This window comes from Spermophilus citellus, assembly GCF_964194105.1.
Source record: "Spermophilus citellus genome assembly, chromosome: 2".
Taxonomy (NCBI): Eukaryota; Metazoa; Chordata; class Mammalia; order Rodentia; family Sciuridae; genus Spermophilus; species Spermophilus citellus.
The window spans coordinates 198,699,535-198,724,296 of record NC_138183.1 but is presented as its reverse complement, the minus strand read 5'-3'; the positions used below and the strand labels follow the sequence as shown (position 1 = coordinate 198,724,296).

At 36.9% G+C, this 24,762-nt stretch overlaps 2 protein-coding genes across 2 annotated transcripts; both read right to left on the bottom strand.

Moving 5' to 3' along the window:
* Window positions 1-241: 241 nt before the first annotated feature.
* LOC308642110 (olfactory receptor 52E5) lies at window positions 242-1,183 on the bottom strand (the record flags this gene model as incomplete). Its single annotated transcript, XM_081280708.1, has 1 exon — window positions 242-1,183. The coding sequence occupies one exon, from the start codon at window positions 1,181-1,183 to the stop codon at window positions 242-244; it is 942 nt and encodes a 313-aa protein (XP_081136834.1).
* An 11,152-nt stretch (window positions 1,184-12,335) lies between these two features.
* On the bottom strand, window positions 12,336-23,620 carry LOC308634714 (uncharacterized protein; the record flags this gene model as incomplete). Its single annotated transcript, XM_081268778.1, is given in 7 exon segments — window positions 12,336-13,299; window positions 13,611-13,648; window positions 15,094-15,185; window positions 17,368-17,476; window positions 22,698-22,778; window positions 22,782-23,593; window positions 23,596-23,620. Coding segments are annotated over 7 exon segments (2,121 nt in total).
* Window positions 23,621-24,762: the final 1,142 nt, after the last annotated feature.

Genomic DNA, 24,762 nt, shown 5'->3' with positions numbered 1-24,762 from the left:
TGGAATCTCTATGCTATGCCTTTCAATGGGTGTACTGGAGTTATGGGCAATGGAGGGACACATAATGTGATTGGCTTGTGTGGGAATGTCAGAGGAATTAAACAAAAATGTTCCTGCTATTTATGATCTCATTATTGACTTACTGGGGAAGTTTAACACAAATATTTCCAGTGTCTACTTCTGGTGTGATCTCATTATTTCCTTATTGGACTACTGTGGAAGATACTCCTGGGACTAAATGTCAATGGCTTTTAGGATGAAGCATCATTAGTACTCGCTCTCTTATCTGTTTTGTCCTGACCCCATAGATAACAGGGTTAAGGGCAGGGGGAACAACCACATACAGATTTGCCAAAAGTATGTGGATATAGTGAGGGACATTGTGGCCAAAGCGATGTGTCATGAAAGAAAAGAGGGCTGGCAGGTAGAAGGCCAACATGACACAGACATGGGAGCCACAGGTGCTGAGTGCCTTCATCCGGGTATCCCAGGATGGGAGATGGAAGACTGCTTGGAGAATTTGAATATAAGAAAATCCAATCACTGAAAGGTCAATGAATCCCACTGAGAAAGCAATGAAGCCATAAATAACATTGATTCTAATACTGGCACAAGCCAATTTTGCCAAACCCATGTGTTCACAGTAGGTATGGGGGATAATCCGGACACCACAGAAAGGCAATCTCAGGATAAGAAATATGAAAGGAGTCACAAACACCAGAGTCCTAACTATGATGACTATGCCCAGAATGGCTATCACCTTGTTGGTAAGGATCATGGTGTATCTTAGGGGGTTGCAGATGGCAATATAGCGATCTATGGCCATGACTGTCAGCACCACAGATTCCAGGCCAGTGCATATATGAATGGTGTACATCTGTGTGATGCAGGCACCAAACACAATCTCTCTGAGATTGAACCAGAAAATGCCTAGCATCTTGGGGATGGTGGCTGTGGACAAGCCCAGATCAGTGCAGGCCAACATGGCCAGAAAGTAAAACATTGGTTGATGGAGGCTGCGTTCAGTCTGAATCACAAACAAGATAATGATGTTCCCCAGCAGGGCTATCAGATATACTGCAAAGAAAGGAAAGCCGATCCACATGTGCACATCTTCCAACCCTGGGATACCTATCAGAAGAAAGGAGTATGGGTGGAACTGTGTGCTGTTGATCTGGAGCATGTTGGTGGGAATTGGTTATAGGCACATTTCTGACAGAAGATTTCTTGCTTCCAGTGACAGACCCTGACATCTGTCATAGCATGTTGCCTATTTCTTGGAGAAATGGGACGTCCATTCTTTAATTCCATAACACAGCAGAGGAGACCTAGAGAGGGAATATCAGGGACAGTTAACAGACACATTTGCTTTGAAATATTCACCTCATCTGTAGAGAATCCATGTGTAAATTTTGTAAATATAACAACAATCCTGAACTTTCCATCTCTTTTGTCCCTTCAGTCCCTAAGGAAGACACTGCATATGATATTAAATAAGCAAATACTCACTGTTGATTATAATTACATTAAATAAGCAAATACTCACTGTTGATTATAATTACTAATGAGGATGTAAAGAATAATTGATATTGTGTGTGTGTATGTGTGTGTAAAATATTATCAGATTGTGATACTGTGATTTAGGGGGAGATGATAACCCAACCTGTCTGGTGGTTTGAGCAATGATATTTTCTGGCAAAGTATTCCTGAGAAATTAAGAAGATGCTATCTGGGAGAAAATCCAGAAAAAGTGGAGGATTGGATAAGTGATACTTAGATCTGAACTTGGGATGGAATTACAACATTTAGATGCAACTGGGGGTTATTATATAATTTCAAGAAAACAATGCTCCTTCCTAGAACTAAAAAAAATTGTGTCCTTCACCACATTACATTCCTTAGCTGCACAAAAAAACGCTGGATTCACCCAGATAGTTTTCAGAGCCTTTATACTTTATTCTTTTTCATGTCATGTTATGTAAATGGACAATCCCTTCATACTACCAGGGAAGTGACAGTGGCAATGTCTCTGTCTTTTTAAAAGTTAGAGCAAGACCAAGGCTAAATACTTGCCTCAACCTGAGAACAGTCTAGTTTGTATTAATTCTGTAGCTAGTTTCTGATATAGGGATGGGAAATAATATGTCTAAGTTGGCTGCAGGATAATTTACTATCATAATTGAAGATGTCTGGTGCCTTGTGCTCTATTTATGTTGTAATTTCCTTTGTGTCATGAAGGCAAGCTGTAAAATGATGTGGTGCTTAGGTGCGCATGATTCTAGGTAGGACATTATTAGAAACTTGACATAGTATGTTCTGTGATAGGGTTGTAGGTGGGATTCAGATAGAGACCGGGCTAGCTGTATTGAGGCAGTGACATATCTTGAGAAGTTCCATGTATAGTTACTATGTCCCATTGGCTCAATTTTTGAAAGTTCTATTTATATTCATGTTCAACTTTTTATTTTTCTACCTATTTTTATTTTTACTGATATGAAACAGCTGACCACCTGTGTTCTTCTGAGCTATTTCCACATGGTCCTAGGTGATTTTTCAGTCTTCATACTTCCTCCAATCTAACCTTCTAGAAAGATCAACCACATGTTTAATTTTTCTCTGCTAATTATAAAGATTAAATAAAAATAGAGATTATACATCCCAATAATATTAGTTTTATCAATGAAGAAGCTGCAGAAAGAACTTAGCAGAAAAAAACTTAAAATCTAGAGCTAAATAATTTTTTCTTATCAGCAAAAGAAGAATGTACAAAGAATACCTAAATTTGTCTGGATTAGAACACAATGGGCTAAAATAGCAAAAGCAGCAAGGTTTAAATTTCATTTTATACTTTCACAGCTCTTCATGACTTTAAATTTATGTCCTCTTCTGAAATATGCTACATTAAATCAAATGGCTTTTTTTTAACTTTTAGGTTATACTTATTACAAGAACTATATTTACTAAAAATATTAGCTTTGGAAAAAGGAAATTGAGATGGAGAATGGATAGTAGGGGTAAGGGGAAAAGAATGGAATGAATCTGACCTAACTTTCCAATATACCCATATGAATATATTACAGTGAATTTTTACCATTATGCCACAAGATACTAATAAAAAGAATGTAGATAAATGGAAAGATCAGTAGGGAACAGGAGGCAGAGGGCAAAGGTAAGTACTGGCCACTGAATTGGAGCAAACTGTACACCATGCATTTATAATTCTGTCAAAATAAATCCTAATGTTATTCAGTAGGAACCTCTTAAAAACCTAAAAAAAAAAAAATCGCATTGGAAAATTGCATTGTTTCCGTAAGTTGTTAAACTGGTTTTGGTGTTAGAATTTCAATTTGCTCACTAACACCGTCACAGTGAATTAACTCCCAATAACCTCAGTAACCTTTCATAGTTAAATTCGGCAAATGAAAAATTTCTAGTAATTCTCTTATCAATGAAAAAAAATATTTCTAGGTTTAATGTCTAAGGTAGCCTTTCTCCTTTGTTGGATGTTGAAATAGTTTTTTTTTCTTTTTAAATCAAATTCATTACAGAAGCAAGTGAAATCTTCATCTTCTGGGGTTGCAAACTATGGCCCTGAGCTTCATCAGCTGCTTACAAAATAACTTCCACATATGTAACATCTTATTTAATAAACGTCATTTCAAGTTGATCATCTCCACTTTGAAACCATTCCTCTTCCATTTTCCTCAACCCTATTTAATGGTGTGATACACACATTGTCCCATGAAAGAAACCCTGGAGACATCCTCAGTACTTTCCTCTTCTCTACATTCCCTCACTCTTCAGTTCTAAACACTCATCTCTTCATTCGAGTCCACTTAAATACTAGATAATCACTGGGTACACAGGATCAATGCTCAAGGTGCTAGACAGACTGGTCTTGCTCTTGTGGGTCAAATAGGTTAGTGAGGAGGACCAACACTGATCAGATCATTTAAGTAAAGTGGCAACTGGATTACAAAGAGGAGTTGCTGTACACTAGAGGCTTAACTAAACTGGTCATTACTTTTGGGGAATGATTTCTTGAAGAGCTTTGGCTAAATTGACAGCAGAAGGATGAGAATGGATACATGGAAGGGTAAGTCAGGGAGAAAAAATATTCTAGTTTATGGAAAAGAATGGGAAAAGATTTGAGTGGTGAGGAATGACAAGGCAAAGATGAAGGAATGGAAGGTCAGCGTGAACCTGGCTGAGAAAGAAGGCACAGAATATATGAGATGAGAGGGGGTAGAAAACCAGAATGTAGGCTCTTGTGGTTATCCAAGAAGTTTTATCTTGTTAGGAACAATGGAAAAGAATGTAAGCTTTAAGTTTCAGTGTAACATGATTCAACTGCAATTCAAAAACCATAATCTGCTTGCACTGTCAAAAGTGTATTAAAGTCAGCATGCATACATGTAGCCAAATCAGTTACAAGTTTATCACTGACATCGGATTGAAGATGACATTATATTGTACCCTGCTGCTAGTGATGGGGTTTGTCTGGAGCAGGTCAATTTAAAAATAATTTAGTAGGCTTAATCTTCAGAAACTGCTGTTCAATCAGTTTTTCTTTCCTCTCACTGATACTGAGTTAACAAGATATCTTTTACCATAACTCCCCCCTAATTCATTTCTTTTCACCAAAAGTCCTTCATATTTTTTTGTTTTGAAAAACATCTGAAGGATCAATATATTCACCTTAATTATTAATGAGATTAATTAATGAGATTGTGAAGCAGTGGTTCACATGCTATGAGAAGGGAGCAGGGAGAAGGACTCTGTGTGGGGCTAAGGGAAAGGGTTTGAGGATACGTATAGATACATCCTCAAAAATTTACATATGTATATATATATATATATTATATATATTTATATGTATATATATTTTAGAAATCCCATTGACTCCTTGTGACAGCACTTAGAATGAGTGGGTGGGGGTAGATGTTAATTTCACATGGATTTATTTATTATATTATTTTTAATATACAATATAGCTCTTGTGTCAACATCCTAATACCTTATAGATTGTGACATGTTCTACCTGCTTCTAGTCACTTAAGTCTCCCACATTCTATATTCAGAATTATCTGCAAACTTAACCACTACTACCATTTTCTGACCCCATCAGATATATTACAGAAGTTCCCATATGAGAAATGTTTATAGCATGCTGTGGCAGGTGCTGTTCCAAATGCAGGTGTACACCAGCCATTTAGTCAAAGTCCTCAAATTCATGGGGCTTAAATCCTAGCATTGCAGTATTTTGCTTCCTGGTCTCAAACAAGATTTCTGCTGTTATTAGAATCCACTTATTTATTAATATTCTTTCTAAAAGTTCCTTTGAAATTCTAAATAAATGACAAATTCAGAATGTTTAATAAGCTTAGCAACAGCAGAATAAAATAAAATAAAACAAAGTTCTACTATGTCACTACTTCTCTGAAAACTGCTGCCATCATTGTGACCTCTACTAATGCAATAATTTTCACCTTTTATATACTTTGTACTTTTTTCTGTTTAATACGCACTTTCATGCATGTTGTCTAAGGTTTTCTCCACCATAACTTTCTGAGGCTCTCTCTTCCTTTCCCTTTCTGAACCTCTCTTCCCCTTTCAGATACTCAATTCCCCACTTCAGCTATGTTGAACTCTTCCTAGTGACTGCCTTCCATCCTCAGAGGCAGAATATTTAATAACCTCTCTACCCAGGCTCACAGGCTTCCCATCCCACAACCCATCTGTTCTCCATTTTTGGATAGTCGATAAACCTTCTCCTCCTGGAATGACTGACTATTAAGAACTTCTCTTCTGAGTGACAAAATGAAAGGATTTAGAGAGAAAAAACTTCAATCAGGCCAACTGGTAGGTTACCATGAGTGTTCTCATATAATAACATTTGTTCATATGTTTGTGTCTACGCATATGCTCCTGCATTTGCTAAAACTGGATTGCTTGTTTGTCACTATGCATGTTTTGCTGTGTGCTTCTGTGTAGTGTCTGCTTTGTGGCAATTGATCCAGATTATCCTCAACATGACTCCTCTCTCTCTTCCTGCAGACCTTGGAAATGGCCCTCTACAGAAGCACTGGCTGATTCACTGGAGCTCTACCACCCCTGGGATCACTTTGGTTATTGTCACTGGAGCCCCCTTTCAACAAAACCAGGGGAGCTGACTCACCTACCTCTGCCCAGCATCTGAGAAGTCATTCCTCAAGGACTGGATGCCACAGACTGCAAACTAAACGTGACTGAGTTCTCACAAACCAGGGCCAAGAAATTTGACAGCCACTCTAGTCCCCTGGGAAAAGCCTTCAGAAAGAGGTGGTGTCTCTGGACCTAGGATAGAGGGTTTTCATATCCCCGAGGACAGAGCTCTGTTTTCTAGTCAGAGACTTCTGGTTCCCAGTCACTTGCTATCTGTGCAACCTCTAGTGAGTATTCTCTCCTGAACAGGTCCCATAAGTCTAGTCAGAAATGGTGGAATAGTGGCCTCACACCAACACCTTAAATCCCAATGTGTCACTCAATGAACAGTTACTTTTGGCAGAGAGGCAGCACAGGCAAAAACAGAGCACTGTAGGAAAACCCAGAAGCTCCTCAAAGTCAACTCAGAAACATGCATAAGTGGCAGAGATATGATTCTAACTTGTTTCCACACCTTGAATATATATATATATATATATATATATATATATATATATAGGATTATAACTGTAAGAATTATCTTACATGATTTCCGTGAGCATTTAGTGACTCTAACTCTCTGTTATTAATTTAAAGAAACACTAAAATAAATACATATTTATACAAAGGGAATAATTTTAGTGTACAGATTAAAAACATGACTTCTGATCCACTTAATTTGTTCTACGATTTTGATCTACTTCATGTGACATTCTAAGTCCTACTTTTGGTTTTCTCATATGGAAAATGATAAAATATTATGTCAACTTGTAGGATTTATGTAATGATATAATAATGTAATTCTTACAAAGTTCTCAGAAACTACTAGGCACTTATTGATAAACAAACACTGGCAATTTTTATAATTTTTAACAATCTTATCTTTGAAGTTAACACTTGGAAGTCAGAGACAGTTTATGGTTACTTTAACTTTAGACCTATTTTCTGTAATTTGATAGTTGATAAAACATTTCTTAACGTCTCTGCAACTCATGCTTCTCTATGAAACACCCAGGAGTCATAAAATATACATTTTATATAATTTTTCTAACAAAGTGAAAGAATACATGTGGCTAGAGTAGCAGTGTGTTTGAAAACAGATCCATACTTTTATTGAAATGAGCATCATTCTCATTACTTAATTGAAATAGAATTTATTGGTGTTCAAAACCAGATTAAATATCAGATGGACCAATAGCAGTTACCTTTTAAGTTCACTAGATTGCTCATGTAAAGGACCCTCATTTATTTGTTCAAGAAATGTATTTAGTTAGACCACTAGATGTCAGTAATTCTCATATGTCAAACTGAAGTTCCTTAATTAATTGAGTCTACATTTGTTGAATTTATGCTTAGACAATATAATAATTAGATGTTAAATAAAATTAATAATAATAATAATAAATAGACAATAAATTAAAGCTAAATTAACAAAATCTTTTTTGTCTTTTGAGGAATATGGATATGTAATCATCAAATCAACTATAGTTTTTAAACAAATAATGTGAAATTTTCTATGAGCTCCTGCGAACTTTGAAGGTATTTTAGGCATATCTTTGCTTGAATATCTCCAAGGTTAAAACAATCTTATCCTGAGGAAGCACTTATTTCTTTTGCAATACAGTAACATAAAGCAGGAAAGAGGAAGTACCGGGAATTGCAATGGATTAAACTATGTTATATGCTTTTATGAATCTGTCAAAATGAACACCACTACTTTGAATAACTATGATGAACAAACAAATATAAAAGACATAGGTAACTTTTCCTGATAATTTAGATATTATTTATAAAGTTTGATAATATCACAATACATTATTATGTTCATTTGTTTAAATTACAACATTCATCAAAGCTGAGAAAGTGCAATGTTTCCTTCAATATCTGTGAATATTCTAACAGGAAAGGATACTCTTAACATGTCAATTGTTTCTTCATGCCACTTTGGACCTTGTATAATTAATTCTACAAAATTGTGTGAAAAATCTAGGAGTATAAGCAGGTAATATGTGTGGTGATTACAAGGTTTGTTTCGTTTTTCCCATGTCAACCTCAGTGCAAACATACTAGATTTGATTTCAAAGTGTATTAGTGTAAATGATTTTTTTAAATCAACATCACTTTAGTTAACTCTTGGATTATCTAAAATAATGCAAAACTATTCTAATAACTCAGAACAAAAAGGGACACAGTATCTAGTATTAGAGATAAAAATCCTGAAATAAAGAGCAAATAAATAATTGAAAAGGGAATCTGTAAAAACTCTGGCCTTCAAGTCTGTTTTCCTTCAGCTCTTCATGTATTTGGGCCAGTGTGCTGTCTGTGACCTCCTTTGTCTCTCCAGGTATACACTGTACTCTGCTGAGGACTCAGGACTACGTACTTCAGTGATAGTTTCCTTTGATTGACGGCATCAGGTTGGATTCAGAAAAGGGAACATGCCAACAGGAGGGCAGTGAGAGACTGTGGTTAAGATATTTGTTCTGGTTCTGCCTGCTCCCTCACTGATGATGTCCTTAGTGTCCCCACGGGCCTCACAATCAATCTCGATTCCTGACATTTAGGTTTTTCCATAATGTGCTCTTGGGCTCTAGATTCCAGGAACCCCTGCCCCTCTTCCAGTGAGGAGCTGTTATTATCCTACAATTACTGTCCCTAATGTCTCTTGTGGTTTCCCTAAAATGCTCACATACTTGGGCAAGTTTAAAGGGCTCAACTTGAATTTGTCAACTTTTTCTTTCCAGGAGACTTGATTAATACTGACAAATAATAATTAGATGTTAAATAAAATAATAATAATAATAATAATATTAACCTTTTCCTGTAGATTCCTATATTTAAACTTAATCAATCAATCAATTAATTAAATTTTGGTGCTAATTAAAGTGATGCTTAGCCATTGCGCCATATCTCTAGTCCCTTTTTATTTTTTATTATGATACAGGGTCTCAATAATTTGGTTTCGTCTCACTAAGTTGCTGAGGCTGGCTTTGAACTTGGGATAGTCCTGCCTGAGTTTCACAAGCCACTAGGGTTACAGGCACATGCCATCATGCCTGGCTCAAAGTTTCTTTTAGTGCTTCATTGGTGTTGGCCACAAATACCAGGCTTAACCATAGCATTCTTTTTTTTTAATTATTTATATATGACAGCAGAATGCATTACAATTCTTAGTACACATATAGAGCACAATTTTTCATATCTCTGGTTGTATACATAGTATATTCACACCAATTTGTGTCTTCATACCTGTACTGTGGATAATAATGATCATCACGTTCCACCATCATTTCTAACCCCTGCCCCCTCCCTTCTCCTCTCACCTCTCTGCCCCATCTAGAGTTTGTCTATTCCTCCCATGCTCCCTGTCAAATTGAATGATAATTTTTACTGTTCATGTTAATTTTTTGTTAGGAACTTTATAGCATAACTGTAGAAAAACATCTTTCAACCACTTGAACTATTTAGACCCTGTTTTTTTCATTTCTAGGTGATCTCTTTTAAGGTTGACAATAATGCTTCTGTTCAAATCGTGCCACCAGCTGGAGTAGGGGGAGATGTGCTGTGGGGCAGGGTGGGATTAACATCCTCATCCATACACAGAGAGTCAATCAGGACATAGATTGAAAGTACATGATGGCATTGCAGAGTAATGATCTCAAAGACTTTGCAGTAGCATGGCATCCCTGGGTTCAATCCTTGGTACATTCAAAAAAAAAAAAAAAGAAAAGAAAAGAAAAGAAAAGAAAAGAAAAGGCTAATGCAGTCACTTCTGTGCCAATGTCTGACAGGTTATGTGGAAACTGCTGTGGGTTTGGAATGACCACTCTGAGTCCTGGTGCCAGGGTTGTGGGATGGTAATGTCTTCTGTTCTCTCTGACACCCTGAGCAATAAAGATAGAAGGCAGTGTTTGCTTTTGGACAACAGATGGGTGAGATACAACATACAGCCCTAACATATAGCTTGAGCCCAAATTTCAACCATGAAACTTTGGTAAACCAGAATCCTGACTACATCTTAGGTCTGATCGAAGAATCACATTCCACCATCCACACCATATTAGCGCATCAACATCCTTATGGTGGCCTAATCTTGTGTGATTTCATGAATGAAAACTATACTATTTAGAGGGAATCTCATCTGTTGACCAAACCACTCTCTTGAAACCAAGTCCCAGCCATGAGGCCCCAGGACAGCCCAATAGGTACAAATCACAGTGCTTCTTGGGGAAAATGGGTAACTCCACAAGCTGGTGGTTTTAGGAAGAAGATAGTAACAGAGTTCTCTGCAGAGGAGAATTGGACTTCTATGTTTGATTCAGGGTCAGGAAATACAACCCAGAGAGCCTTGTTGTTATCATGCACCAGATGTGGACTTCTAAAATTTTGAGGAAACTACTCCAAAGCACAAAAAGTTTTCCTGATAAGGAAACTCAGATCAGGGACTCTGCTTAGCCTGGTCTAAGCATTTTCTTTCTTTCCCCCCTGGTATAGTATGAATTAACTTCAATGCTTTGCTTATGCTAGACAGATTCTCTATCCTCTGCTATATCCTCAGGTGTAAATTTGGTATTGCAGTTTGACTGTGAACCACTTCAGAGCCAGAATTACTATGTGCTTCAATCCACACTGTATGTACTATTATGTTTAAGCTTTTCCCATTTCCATGAATACATTTAACTGGAAAATTGCCTTACACATGCTACAGACTTCTTAATATCATTGAAAGAAGAAACCCTTTTATTTAGCATGTTTGTGTGTGTTACAGATATCGATGAGGATACTTACCACTCAGTATTGTGGACCACAGTGAGAAAGACAAGATCAAGTTCAGTCACTGTTTATTTGTGATCTGTTGCTCCCACACAGAAATTCTGGAGTCTTGCTCTTCATTATCAACACTAACTCTAGGCTACTTTCTGTTTCCCATTTTTCTAGATATCTCCACCTGAGGCCCATGGTGTGATCTCACATAGTTACATAGAATATTTTTTACTCAAATCTTCTATAAGAGTTAAGAATTTCTTGACTAAAGAATTTATCTGAATGATATTCCTTCTCTTGTATGTGAAAATGATATTAAAAATGAGTGTGATATTATCTAGTTTATGTACATTAGCGCTTGCGTTTCTTTGGACCTCAGCCTTTTTACTCATAAGATAATGGGGATGGATAAGGTTAAATGTATTTCCATCTTTAAAAATTGATGTTCCTTTTAAAATTTTAGAAATTTGAAGTGGAGGTAGTAAATCTATGATAACATATGGAAAACAAAACAAAAAAACAAAAACAAAAAAAAACCCGTCAAACCAAATTATAACCCATGCACAGAGACGGAAATCTCACAAGGGCTAAGGGCTACAGGAATTGTATTAGCTGGGGTCAAATTTAATGCCAAGAGTTGCCCAAGTCCACGGGAACTGAATAGTGTTCCTCTTCTATCTTCTGGTTATACCTGCCCTATTTCCTAATAATCTTTTCTGGTAAGTTTTGGGGTATTTTACATATTGTCATGCAGCCATAGAAAATGTTTCCAAAGTACCAGACATGAAGGACACTTCTGAGTTTTAAGTGAGAGTTCTGTAGTCAGTCACAAATTTCAGTTCAGCGCTCCTTTGACTTATTTTAAAGCAAAGACACCATCCTTAATTCTAGAGTATGGAAAAAGGACTGAATATTGGAAATCAGAGTAAGAATAAGACAGAATACTAAAATAAAAATAAATCAAAGACTTTAGAGATGAGGATAAAATTTGGTATCTCTGTAAAGGGTAGAAATTTGGAGCATTAATTTTCATCCAGATATTGCCATTATCCCATGGACTGAACCTTATTTCTTCATCTAAAATATATTAGATCTGTTCTCCTCTAGGATCCAAGTTTACCGCATGAGAAAATATTTGGAGAGATGGAGAGAGTCCTACTTCAAGGCTACTGACACCTCCAGCATCTTCTCTATTAGTCTTTTTTACTTTTGTCCAGATATAGGAAGGAGATGAGAACGGGCAGCAAAAGAAGTTTTGCTGTCAATACTAAACCCCTTCCAATCAGAATGAAAGATGTAAAAGCGGGTGGTATAAAATATTTAAAATGGAGCTATATTAGTATAACTTGAATTGCATATAGATATGTTTACCCAAATTCTATATAGAATTATTCTTTTTGTACAAATATCTTTACAACATGCTCTCGGATATGCTTGGTCCTAACACCATAAATGACAGGGTTAAGGGCAGGCGGGATGACCACATATAGATTAGCCAAAAGAATATGGATGTACTGGGGAATGTTATGGCCAAAGCGATGAGTCATAAAAGAAAAAAAGGCTGGTGTGTAAAAGCACAGCATGACACAGACATGGGAACCACAAGTATTGAGAGCCTTTAGTCGTGCATCTTGAGAGGGAAGTCGGAAGACAGCTCGGAGGATAAGCACATAGGAAGAGGCAATCAGGATCACATCCACAATAATATTAGAAATCACCATAAGCCCATAGATTATGTTGACCTTGATGGGGGCACAGGCCAGTCGGGCAAGACCCATGTGCTCACAGTATGTATGAGGCATGATGTGATTCCCACAGAAGGGCAGTCGCAGAATGAGAAATACAAATGGGGTTACAAGAATTAAATTTCTTCCAATCACAACAGAGGCTAGAATGATGATGGTTTTATTGGTGAGGATCGCCGTGTAGTGGAGAGGATTGCAGATGGCAACAAAGCGGTCATAAGCCATGACCACCAGCAAAACAGTCTCCATGCCAGTGAACATGTGGATGAAGAACATCTGAGCAAGGCAACCCCCAAAACTGATCTCTTGGAGACTGAACCAGAAGATGCCCAGCATTTTGGGGATGGTGGATGTAGACAGACCCAGATCAATCATGGACAACATGGCCAGGAAGTAGAACATAGGCTGATGAAAACTGTGCTCAGTCTTGATCACAAAGAGAATGGTGATGTTCCCCACAAGGGAGGTCAGGTACACAATGCAGAAGGGGAAAGCAATCCAGATGTGTATAGTTTCCAGTCCTGGTATTCCTAGCAGGATAAAAAAAGGAGGATGGAACTGGGTATTATTGATGGATGGCTTTATCATAGCAACTGTCAACGAATTCCTATCAAGTAAAAGCATCCTTGCTTTCATTAGAATCTTCTCTTTTCAAGGTCCTGGAGAGACAGGAAAACATCAATCAGTGTGCTGGATGGAATAATATGTGTTAATTTACAGATGTGTTAATTTACACACATCTGGGATTTGTTCCTTTCAAAGGTAATTGAACGTCACTCAATATGGATATTGTTCTGAGATCTATCCCAGGTAATATTGTCCATGGTTTTATTTTTTCCTAATTCATGAGTTCTTTGAGGAAATATTTTACAATGTAGTGTATGTTCACATTTTATGGCATTCCCTTCCACCCATTACCTTGAGGAAATCACCATATCCAATGTTTCTTGAATTGTCTAGAATTAAAAAGTCCAATCAGTAGGGTAGAGAAAGGGACCAGGGGAAAGAATGAGCCATGAAGAGAGAGGGGTGGTACTTGGGAATAAAATGGACTAAATTATACAGTTATATTGGGTACACATACAAATATGTAACAAAGAATCCCACTGTTACTAAATTTATAATGTACCAGTATAAGGAAAACAAGTAAAATTTTTTAAAAGTCTACAACAGGTGAAAAATAAAATAAAAGTCCTAAATTACAGTAAGAATTGCTGCTGTATACCATCATCAGTGTTTTGATTTGATATAAATCTAAGGATTTGCCTCAAGTATCTAATGTAATCACATGACAAAAGGAAGATGAATCAGATGTCTGTCTTACAATTTTCTTCATTTAAATTGTGCTTCCCTGACTAGTCTGTTTATTCTATGAGAGCACTGCTTTTTTTTCTTTTTCAAAATTTTTCCTCATCTTATTGGATTGCTTAGTTTTCAATTCCATATCCCTGGTCTCATTTTTTCTACAGTAACCTATCAGACATCCTTATAACATATACATCAATGTATAATATCTAACATTATGATATGTCCTAAAATCATGCCTTCTTTTAGATATAAACATATCAAATATCTAACAAGTTTTGTTGATACTAAAATTAAACCATTGTTAAGGAATCTTCCTTGGTCCCTTAAATATAACAAAGGAAAGTATCTTCTTTTAATCCTTTGTAGCCCCAGGATACTGTGTAACTCTGAAGCACCTAACAAACCTGATTCCATGATTCTTTGCCTACTAAATAGCTACTACTCAGGTAAAGGAACAAGGAAATATTCATTTTAATATATCTAACATTTAAATAAAAGAATTTGGCTCCTAGTTTAAATCAGTACATGTGTGTGTGTGTGTATGTGTGTGTGTGTGTGTGTGTATGAGAGATAGATACAGTGAGAGAGAGAGACACACACACACAAACACACACACAGAGAGAGAGAGAGAGAGAGAGAGAGAGAGAGAGAGAGAGAGAGAGAGAGATTGAGCTGGGTGAGTGGAGGAATATATTATATCCTGCATGTTGCATACAACAGTTGTCCTGTAACTTTGCCAGGTAGTTAGAAATGTCTAGGCAAGGGAGTTAATAATCCCCTGTTCTATATGAGAAGGAAACGAGTGTTTTTTAACCCCAGAGAAACTGGAGAGTATTGTACATGTTTGAGGGAGGGCACAATATTTTCCAGTGTTGAGGGGAAAATGCCAGGCTGAGAAATCAGAGAGAAGCTGCTTGTGAAACTTGGAATAGTCTGAGGAAATAGCTAGGGTGATAGGTCATGGAATTTAAGTTCAGAGTCAGTCCTATCTTCAGGGTGGAGATTTTCAGTATGACCCTTCACTAGCAGAGGAAGAAGTTTCCAGGGGTGTGGCATAGGAGACCAAACTTTCACCGCATATCCGGACACTTACCCTGTGGCAGTTTAGACCAGGGTGCTTGCCTCCTTCCTGATGCAGCTGTGAGCCACAAACAATGGCAGACAATGTGATCCAGAAGATTATTTCTGGAAGTCAAAGTGACACATTCATCTGTTAGACCAGGACGCAAGAAAAGACCACTGACTCCAATTAAAAGCAAATTAAAGCAAGCTTATTATTTTGACCGGCCAGGCTGCCTCTCCCTCCCAAAACCGTGGGAACAAGACAGCACCCCCACCTTTCCTACAGCCCAGCTTTATAGCCCAGAAAGTTACACAAATTAACAGAACTCTGACAAGCATCACACTAATGGTAGTTTACATTTTTTTGCTGGCCCCAACATCAGAATTTATGAGGACTATTAGAGCCTCAGAGAGGGTTGTTGTCTGGCCAGGGAAGGCCAAGATTTGTGAGGTGTCACTAAAGTTTCAGAGAGGGCTGCGATCTGGCCAGACAGCCAGGCATGGGTGAGTTCAAGGCACAGGCAGGCATTCCAAGCAGGTTCAGAATCTGCAGTAATTTATAGTAAAGCCGAAATTATCTTTTCATGGCTTTGTGGCAAGATGGCTCCCAATTTTAATAAAAGATCAGGTTGAGTCTATCACATCCTGCTTTAGGTGGGTACAAAGATCCAAGCCCTACAGTCCATTTCAAAATCCAGATTTATAATAGTTGAAGAACTCTCCCTTCTACTGTCCACCAATGCTAAGATCACTGAGCCCGTGGTGTCTTTTTCTCTGCTGACTAGTCTATTTCTCTGACTCTAGTATGCTATCAAGAGTATTGATACTTTGAACCCATTCAAACTTAAAATGGCTTAAATCTTGCTGTACCACTTGCTTTCTGGGAAGTTTTAGGCAAATTCCTTTCACCTTCTAGATTCATTTCTGCTCCCATAACATTGGAAACAATAAATCTACTTAACATTGTTCATTTTTTTATTGGCTGATAAGATCAATGTAAATCAAGGAACTAGCTCACAGAGTATTCCAAAATAGGATTCATATTATCAATGCCTGCCAATATTGTATTTTCTTTTAGCCCCAATATTAACACAGTAAATCATGTGGTAGCAAAAATAACAGGCTTCTTTTTAAAAGGCCTTTATTCATAATTAAGTCATCTTTGACTCTCAGATGGTATGTATGAAGGAGATGGGAATGATGATTGTCACAGATGAGACCAAAGAGAGAGTGTGGTTGGGCCAGGCATTTATACTTATCTTTAAATCTCTATTAATACTAATATAACCCAACTGTGCTCACTTTGAGGGGAACTGTGTTCTTTCTTTAATCTCCCAAACTCTGTGGGACCAAGGCAGTTGAGGAGAGTGGGTAATAATCTCTATTTAAGCATTTTTTCATTTTTTGGTACTGGGGATTGAATCCAGGGGTGCTTAAACACTGAGCCACATCCCCAGATCATTTTATATTTTATTTTGAGACAAGGTCTTGATAAGTTGCTTAGAGCTTCACTAAGTTGCTGTGGATGGCTTTTAACTCATGATCCTCCTGCCTCAGCCTCCTGAGCTACTGGGATTACAGGTGTATAGTGCATGGTTTATTTCTGCACTCTCAAGACTGAGTCAGGAAATAGGTTAGGGAGGCAGGCTCAGTTTGGCTGCTGTAGCAGTGGTATCGATTTATACAGATAAAGGCTTTGAATTGGTTTCATAAAGTTGATAAAACATGAAGAACACAGTGCAGACCAAATATTTGTCATTCCATTTGGAAATTGACATTAATCACCATTCCACCCCCAACTCAAATATATGACAGTGTCCTATAGGGGTGTCTTTCTGTCTTATATAAACCAGAGTGAGTTTAGCTGCTGGCCTTTCCTCCTATAATATGTAAATTTGCTAGTCTGAGCAATTTTCATTTTTTTTGACAGTTGGTGTCAATATGATTATATTTGTGGCATTTGGTCTACAGCAAGTGTGCTGGGTACCTGAGTATTTGTGTGTATGTTGGCCAGTGGGTGGTGTATAATAGAAAGAAAGAGAGGGAAAGAGATAGAAATGGAGATAAAGGGCAAAGAGACAAAAAAGAATAAAAGAAATTCTGCATATGCGTATTACTCATTGGTATGCCACAGTCCTCAGCTGTGGACACTGTACAATCCTCCATGCTCTAATGCATTTGTCTGTGATGATAATGGCAATTGGGATAACTGTTTGCCAAAAGGGAGGCTCCTGTCCTTTTCTTTATTTTGTCCTTTCCTTCTCCTCTCTGTAGCATCTCGCCTGCCCTGTTCAAGCATTCTTACCTCTCACATTCCTTTTCTCAGCTCTCACTTGGAGCATATTTGCAACATGACCCAGGTTCTTAAAGATGGTGCTTGGGAGCCTCTTCAAGCCTCTGGGCCCCCAGCCTACCTGGTCACAGAGAGGAAAAATTTATAGTGAATCTAAGCATGTCCCAGAATCCCTGAGCTTAGTCTTCAGACTCCTCTGGGTATAAACATGGACAAGGGTCATTAAGTCTCTCTAACTCTTTGTCCCCACACTACTGTATCTGCGGAGAAACACTGTACCACATATAACCCCTAAGTGCAGGGCAGGAGATGTGCATGGAATGTCAGGAATGGAAATATTCTGAATGGGGGAGTCTGTTTGGGGTATGATGTTGAGTCAGCCTCTCTCAGGAACCCTGAAAATATTAAATTCATACTATAATGTCTTCAAAGTGTGACATCTTAGGAAACTGTCCTTGGCAACTCTTCTGTTTTGTTTAATGAAAATTTATATATTCAGATTTAGTTTGGCTACTGTCACAATTGAGGATTCAAAGGATGAAGAAGGAGTAGAACTCTGAAACAGACCCCGTAGACTCTGTGGCAGCACAGAGACCCAGTGGGGATAGCTCTGTTTATTGGCAGAGGGCATGCCTTCAGATAATGGCTTCAGCTTCTTTCAAGCCAGCGAGTCTCCTTCCCAGATTATAACTATGGTGAACATGAAGTCTCTGGGAAAATGTATGTTTAGCTCTTTCGGTTGATGGTGGAAAAAAAAATCTGCATTTTCCTAAGAAAACCATGATATTGTCTTTTCAAGCCAGAGCACAGAAGTGTGTCCTGAGGGTCTCCCTTCCTAGACGTGGTGAAGTGGTCCTGATGGTGCCACCAGGGCAGGCCACAGATTCTGATTTTCCCAACTAGAGCATGAAAGGGACTGATGGACAATGGAATTATTCAGCTGGGTGTTTTTTTTTTTTTCTTGTAAGTTTAGTCTTTTTTGAGTTGTTACCACAGAGAAGGAAATATCTGTGGTCCAGAAGAGATTCTGGTTTAACCTATATTCTCTTGTTCATTTCCTTTATTTTAATTAATGAGATTATGTTCTATTTTCCTGACCTCCCCTCATTGAGTCCATCTTCCCTAATGTATCCCCATTTGTTTTCCCCTATTGAGTTTTCTATCTTTCTCATTCTTTTAATGGACTTTTATTACAGTGCTGTTTAACTCGACTTATCTAGCATAGTACCTTAAATGTTAGAAGTCTCAGGCATTATTGAATTACATTATTCTTAGAATATGAAAATTCCAGATCTGAGGGTCATAACACCATATAATTGTATATATTGTAATTTGGTCCTATGCCAAAAATTATTCCACTATGTCTTATGGGATCAAATTTTCATGAATAGCAGTATTATTTTTGCCTTAAATCATTTTGATGTTCTATTGATTTTACTTGTGAGACATAAAGCCGGGTATTCCCTGAGGACATTGCTTCTCTGAAAACTTTTTAGTGATTGGATGTTTTTACACTATAACTCCTCACACTGAAAAGCCTGGAGGAAGGCTTCTCTTCATTTATTCTCATGGATACCACTGGAATCATATCCACTCCTCATCTCTAAAAATCAAATCTACTTTGATACTCATGACATAATACAGTCAATACTCCTACTGCCTTGAAGATTTTGAAGTACAAAGCACTGCTGCTTTGTTGAATATTTTACCAATATAACTCTTGTTAGTTTTACTTTAAACTATAATGAAAATTTTGTGTTTGTTAGGACTTCTTATATACATGAGTAAAATTTATATTGTATTCCTAGAATTACATTATAAGTCAGCATGGTACCACATTTTTACTAAGTATTGACAAATTACATCCTGGTTAATTAAACTCTTGCTGTACCCCATCTTTTAGGCAGCTATGCAGGCTTACTATGGTTTACACAAGGATGATAACTGTTTTCATCACCATCTCCATCTTACTGGTGTCCTGTATAGGAAACCTTCATATCTCCTTGGTTGGGTACCATCAGGGATGATTATGTAATGTGATCAATGAACCAACCTTTTGCCTCATGGTGTTTGCATTTTGCATTCTGTTACATCATTTAACTTTAGTTATATAAAAAAACAAAAACAGAAAAACCAAACAAAACAAAACAAAAAACTTCTGTAAAGTTAGTTGCTTCAAAAGAGTAATTCTTTTTTTCCAGACATATTTTCTTCTTTTGTTTTTTAAAAAAACTATTTTTATTTTTTATTGGTGTATCATAATTATACATAATAGTGGGATTCATTGTGACATATTCATAATACACATAATATAATTTAATCAATTTTATTTTCGAGAACATTCCTTTCCCTTTATCTTCTTTCTCCTGATACCCTTCATCTCCTTCCATTTTCATGAGACCTCCTTTCTTTTCTTCAGTCTTCCACGTATGAGAAAAAATCTTGGTTCAAGATTCTTAGGGTTGGATGAGAAATTATTTCAGTGTAGACTCTCTCACTCTATCTCTTCCAGCATTTTCTATAAGTCAAATCATAGTCTGGCTGGATGGTGGAAAACAGTTTCATTGTAATTTCCCCAGAGATTAGAGAGCTGAATGCTGGGCTCTTCCTCATTGCCCTTTACAGGTCAGCAAGTCAACTAGGACTCACTCATGACAATTTTGGGGTTTCAAGTCTACAGCAAGAAACTCCAATTCACAAGCTCTTTTAAAGTCTTTGTTTATTTGCATCACATTTACTGATTTCAAAAGAAGTTATATTCCTGCCCAAACTCAGGAGTAAGGAAATAAGCTGATCTCTTGATGGGAAAATGGTAAACATCATGTTGAAAGGGCAGTGAGGCAGGGGCAAGTCACTATCCCATGGATCTAAGTTGGTTTCTCATTTGGCTCTGCCCCATCTATAAAAACACTATGCATTCTTGGGTGTTCTGCGGTGCTGTCTGTCCTAAATCATGTCTGTATGTGGTTGTGTTTGTTCTGTACTAAACTGTTCCACCAGTTTGCCTGTTCTTGTACACATATCCCACAACTCTGGTTAGTGAAGCTATTGGATGGATTTTGGACTGTAATAGTATAAACCCTAAAATGTTCTTTAAGATGGTCTGGCTCTTATCTTTTGAATCTATGTTATAATTTGTAAATAAAAACAAGTGGGCAAATAAACTCTCAGAAATATTTATTATATTAAATACATAATTCAAGAGGATTTAAAAAATATTGATTGTCCCACATTATTTACCTGGTTTATCTTAAATTTATACTTTGAGTCGAAATGTCCAAAACATCATTTGTTGGATTTATGATGTTTCATAGTGCTATTGAAAAATATATTAGAAAAATAAACTGCCAATGTGGATTTCCATACCTTAAAGAAGATATTTTCTTGGGCATAGAAATTTAGGTTGGCAGTTCATTTTTCCAGTATAGTTTTGGAAATATTATTTTACCATTTTCTTGATTTCATAGTTTTTTAAAAAGATATTTGCTGTTAGTTTTCTTATTGCTCATTGAAGATATTCCCCCTACCCCCTTTGACTGTTTTGAAATTTTTCTCTTTATTTCTATTTCCCAATGGTTTTACTTTGACCCTCTTAGGTGAGTTTTTTTTTAATAAATCATGTTTTAAATTTTTGGCTTGATTTCTTTAATAAATTTTATAATCTTCATTTTAAAATATCGCTTCTAACCTATATTTTAACCCTTTTATGACTCAAGTATATGTATATATAAGTTGATATTTTCTAAACCTATATTGTTTTTCATATTTTCTACCAACTTATTTTTCTAGGAATTATTATAGATGTTATTTTGATAACTCTCAGTTCATTATCTCTTCAACTAGGTATGATATGCTATTAGCTCATCTATTGAATATGTATTTTAAATTAATTCAATTTCAAAAAATAGAATTCCTAACTTCTTATTATTAATTTCCAGTTAATGGCTGAAAAATTTCATCTTACCATCCAATTTATTGTGTATAATGATATTAGTTCTTTTATAATCCCACTGATTTTTTTTTTTGAGAGAGAGAGATAGAGAGAGAACTTTTGATATTTATTTTTCAGTTTTTGGCAGATACAACATCTTTGTTTGTATGTGGTGCTGGGGATCGAACCGGGCCGCACGCATGCCAGGCAAGCGCGCTACCGCTTGAGCCACATCCCCAGCCCCCCCACTGATTTTCTTTTTGAAAATTTTAATGTTGTATTTTTATTTGATTTTTGGTTGGTAATTATTGTCCTTGGTGATTATAAAATCTTTTGGACACAGTATTTTTAACAATTACCTCAATATTAACTCTTCTCACTGAAATTGGATGATTCTCATTAATAACATTTAAAAAAATATTTGTCTTATGTTAAGTTAATAGAAATCACTATGATTGTCATAGAAGTGAGTGAAATGCTGTTAATAGTGACTTCCAAAGTCCAATTTGATCTTTTGGTTTCTTGAGCACTATTCTACTTACATTATTCACTCCTTTAAAATGCTCGTTATTGTAAATTAACATTATCTTTTCTGTTGCCATTTTTGAAAGCCATGAACTTATTATTTATTTACTTTGTTCATTTTATACATCTTATTGTATTAAAATTTCCATACTGCAAAATTTTTAAGATTCTTTACAATTTGATTTATGTTACTCTCCACTTTCCCGCATTTCTTGAAGTTAGTGAATAGTTTTCTTTTTTCTTACACACTTTGATGTTCAAAGTCATCCAGTTAAAAACCAGTACACAAATAAATAAATATACATTCTTTCTCTCTCTGCAATGTGTGATTAAACTCCCCCATATCTCATACCTGGTACCTCATCCGTATGTGAATTTTCACTACCCAAATTCCAGTTCTCCTGTCAGTGAGTACAATTTACATTATATTCCTAGAATTACATTGTAAGTCAGCATGGTATCAAAGTTTTACTAAATATTCACAAATTCCATCCTTATTAATTTAACTCTTAACTTAACCTCCAATTTAATATCTCTGTGAAGGAAATTTTGTTACTACCTAAAAGAGGTCGATAGCCAGACAGTTCTAATACTAAGTTCTTCCCTCAATGAATTCAAGTTCTCCTCCTTGAAACTTACACTTACATGGCATATTCTGAGTAAGAATTCAATAGAGAATATGCACTCACACACAAACACACGTCTCCAATAACTGTGGTCAATATTTCAGATGTATATGTATTTATGTATACCTAATATGTATTACAATTGAAGGTCAATTTGACAAAAGAAATTTCTTTATTAATTTTTTTATCATAAATTTCAGTCTTTTAGGTCTTAGGCTTCCATAACCTAAATAAGTTACTCTCATTCAATCTTTTGTAGCAAAGAGATTTTTCACCTGCTCCTGGATCTGCTTGGTTCTTATCCCATAAATGACTGGGTTGAGGGCAGGGGGGATGACTACCTAGAGATTAGCCAGGAGGATATGGATATACTGGGGGATGTGATGACCAAAACAATGAGTGAGGAAGGAGAAAAAAGCTGGGCCAAAGAAGGCTAAGATGACACAGATATGGGAACTGCAGGTGTTGAGAGCCTTCAAGCACGCATCTTGGGAAGGGAGGTGGAAGATAGTGCATAAAATTTTAGCATAGGAGATGATGATTAGAAGCACATCCAGGAACAAGATAGAAATATTCCCTAGACCATAATAGACATTGGCATGGATGCTGGCACAAGCCAGACGTGCCACTTCCATGTGCTCACAGTAGGTATGAGGGATGATTCTATGCCCACAGTAAGGCAGCCTCAGGAGGAGAAAAATGATAGGTGCAATCATGCACAAGCTTCGCAGAACCACAGCCACAGCAATCACCCCAATGATTCTGTTGGTGAGGATTGTGGTGTACCTGAGAGGGTTACAAATAGCCACATAACGATTGAAGCCCACAGCCAGAAGTACAATGCTCTCCATGACTGGGAAAAAGTGCACAAAAAACACTTGAGCAACACAGCACCCAAAACACAGCTCCTGAATGTTGAACCAGAAGATGTCCAGCATCTTGGGGATGGTAGAGGTAGAGAGACTCACGTGGATCACGGACAGCATGGCCAGGAAGTAGAACATGGGTTGGTGGAGTCTAGGATCATTCCATATCACAAACAGAATGACAAGGTTTCCCACAAGAGCAGTCAGGTACACGACACAGAAAGGAAAACCAAGCCAGATCTGTGCAGCCTCCAATCCTGGAATTCCCAAGAGCAGGAATGAGGAAGGGTGGGACTCAGAGGCATTGGCAGAGACATTCTCCTGCAGGCTGAGGGCAGTCATGGCTTTAAAGATTGCTACCAGTTCCCATTGGGCAGTGCCTGCAGATTTCATTCAACTCTACAAAATTCAAAACAATAAAAGGCCATGAACAGAGGATTGATAATTGGAATATGTTTCTCTAAAGGCCTTTGATTATTTTTCTTTTCTTTGACTCTCCATAAATAATCCTAGTGACACTTTTTATTTGTACTGGAAGTGGGAAAGGATGAGCAGCTGATTAGAAGTTAACACCATACCTCTTGTGAAATTATGGGTTCAGAGTAGAAAATGTACTCTTCTCCTATTCAAGAAAAGAACTAAGGATAAGAAAATTGATGATAATGATCACTACCACAATATATCAGCTATGATTAATTTGACATATGCTATTTTTCATTGTGTCTGATGTCATTTACATGTATCATCTTGTTTAGTTCTCCCCCACGATTCCCTGACACAAAATACTACTAGTATCTGATTTTATGGAAAAGAAAGCTTTCAATAAATTCATTAAATTCCCATTTGTTTGGAAGTTAATAAGCAGAAGAGTCCAAGATTTTGAAAGAGTTTGAAACTAGGCTATGTGCCATTGATTTGCATCTGTCTGTGCAATACTTGCTAATGGAAGTAGTGATAGAAAGATAAGGCCTGAGGAGAGTAAAATGATCTAAAATAGACAAAACTTCCTCACAGGAGAGTAAGTCTGTAAGATTTACACTACTGGGTTTTGAGACTTTCTATGAAGCTGTGTTAATGTACCTACTTCCAAAAAAAAAAAAAAAAGTAGAAAAGAAAGTGGAACAAAAAAATCACACATTAGCACTCAAGTATTAACTAAATATTTCTGAGTGTGGTGGCTCATGCTGGTAATCCACAAAATTTAAGAGGCTGAGGCAGGAGGATTACAAGTTCAAGGCCAACCTGAACAACTTAGTGAAGCCCTGTTTCAGAATCAAAAATAAGAAAGGCTGGATGTATCTCAGTGTTAGAACAATCCTGGGTTCAATCCCCAGTACTGTTGAGAAATAGAGATACATGGTAGGGGAGGAGGGTGAGTGGAGGAGGGCATTATATTATGCATGTTGTTGCATATATCGAGGTTACCTGATATCACATGATCAAAAGCCTCCACCCAAAA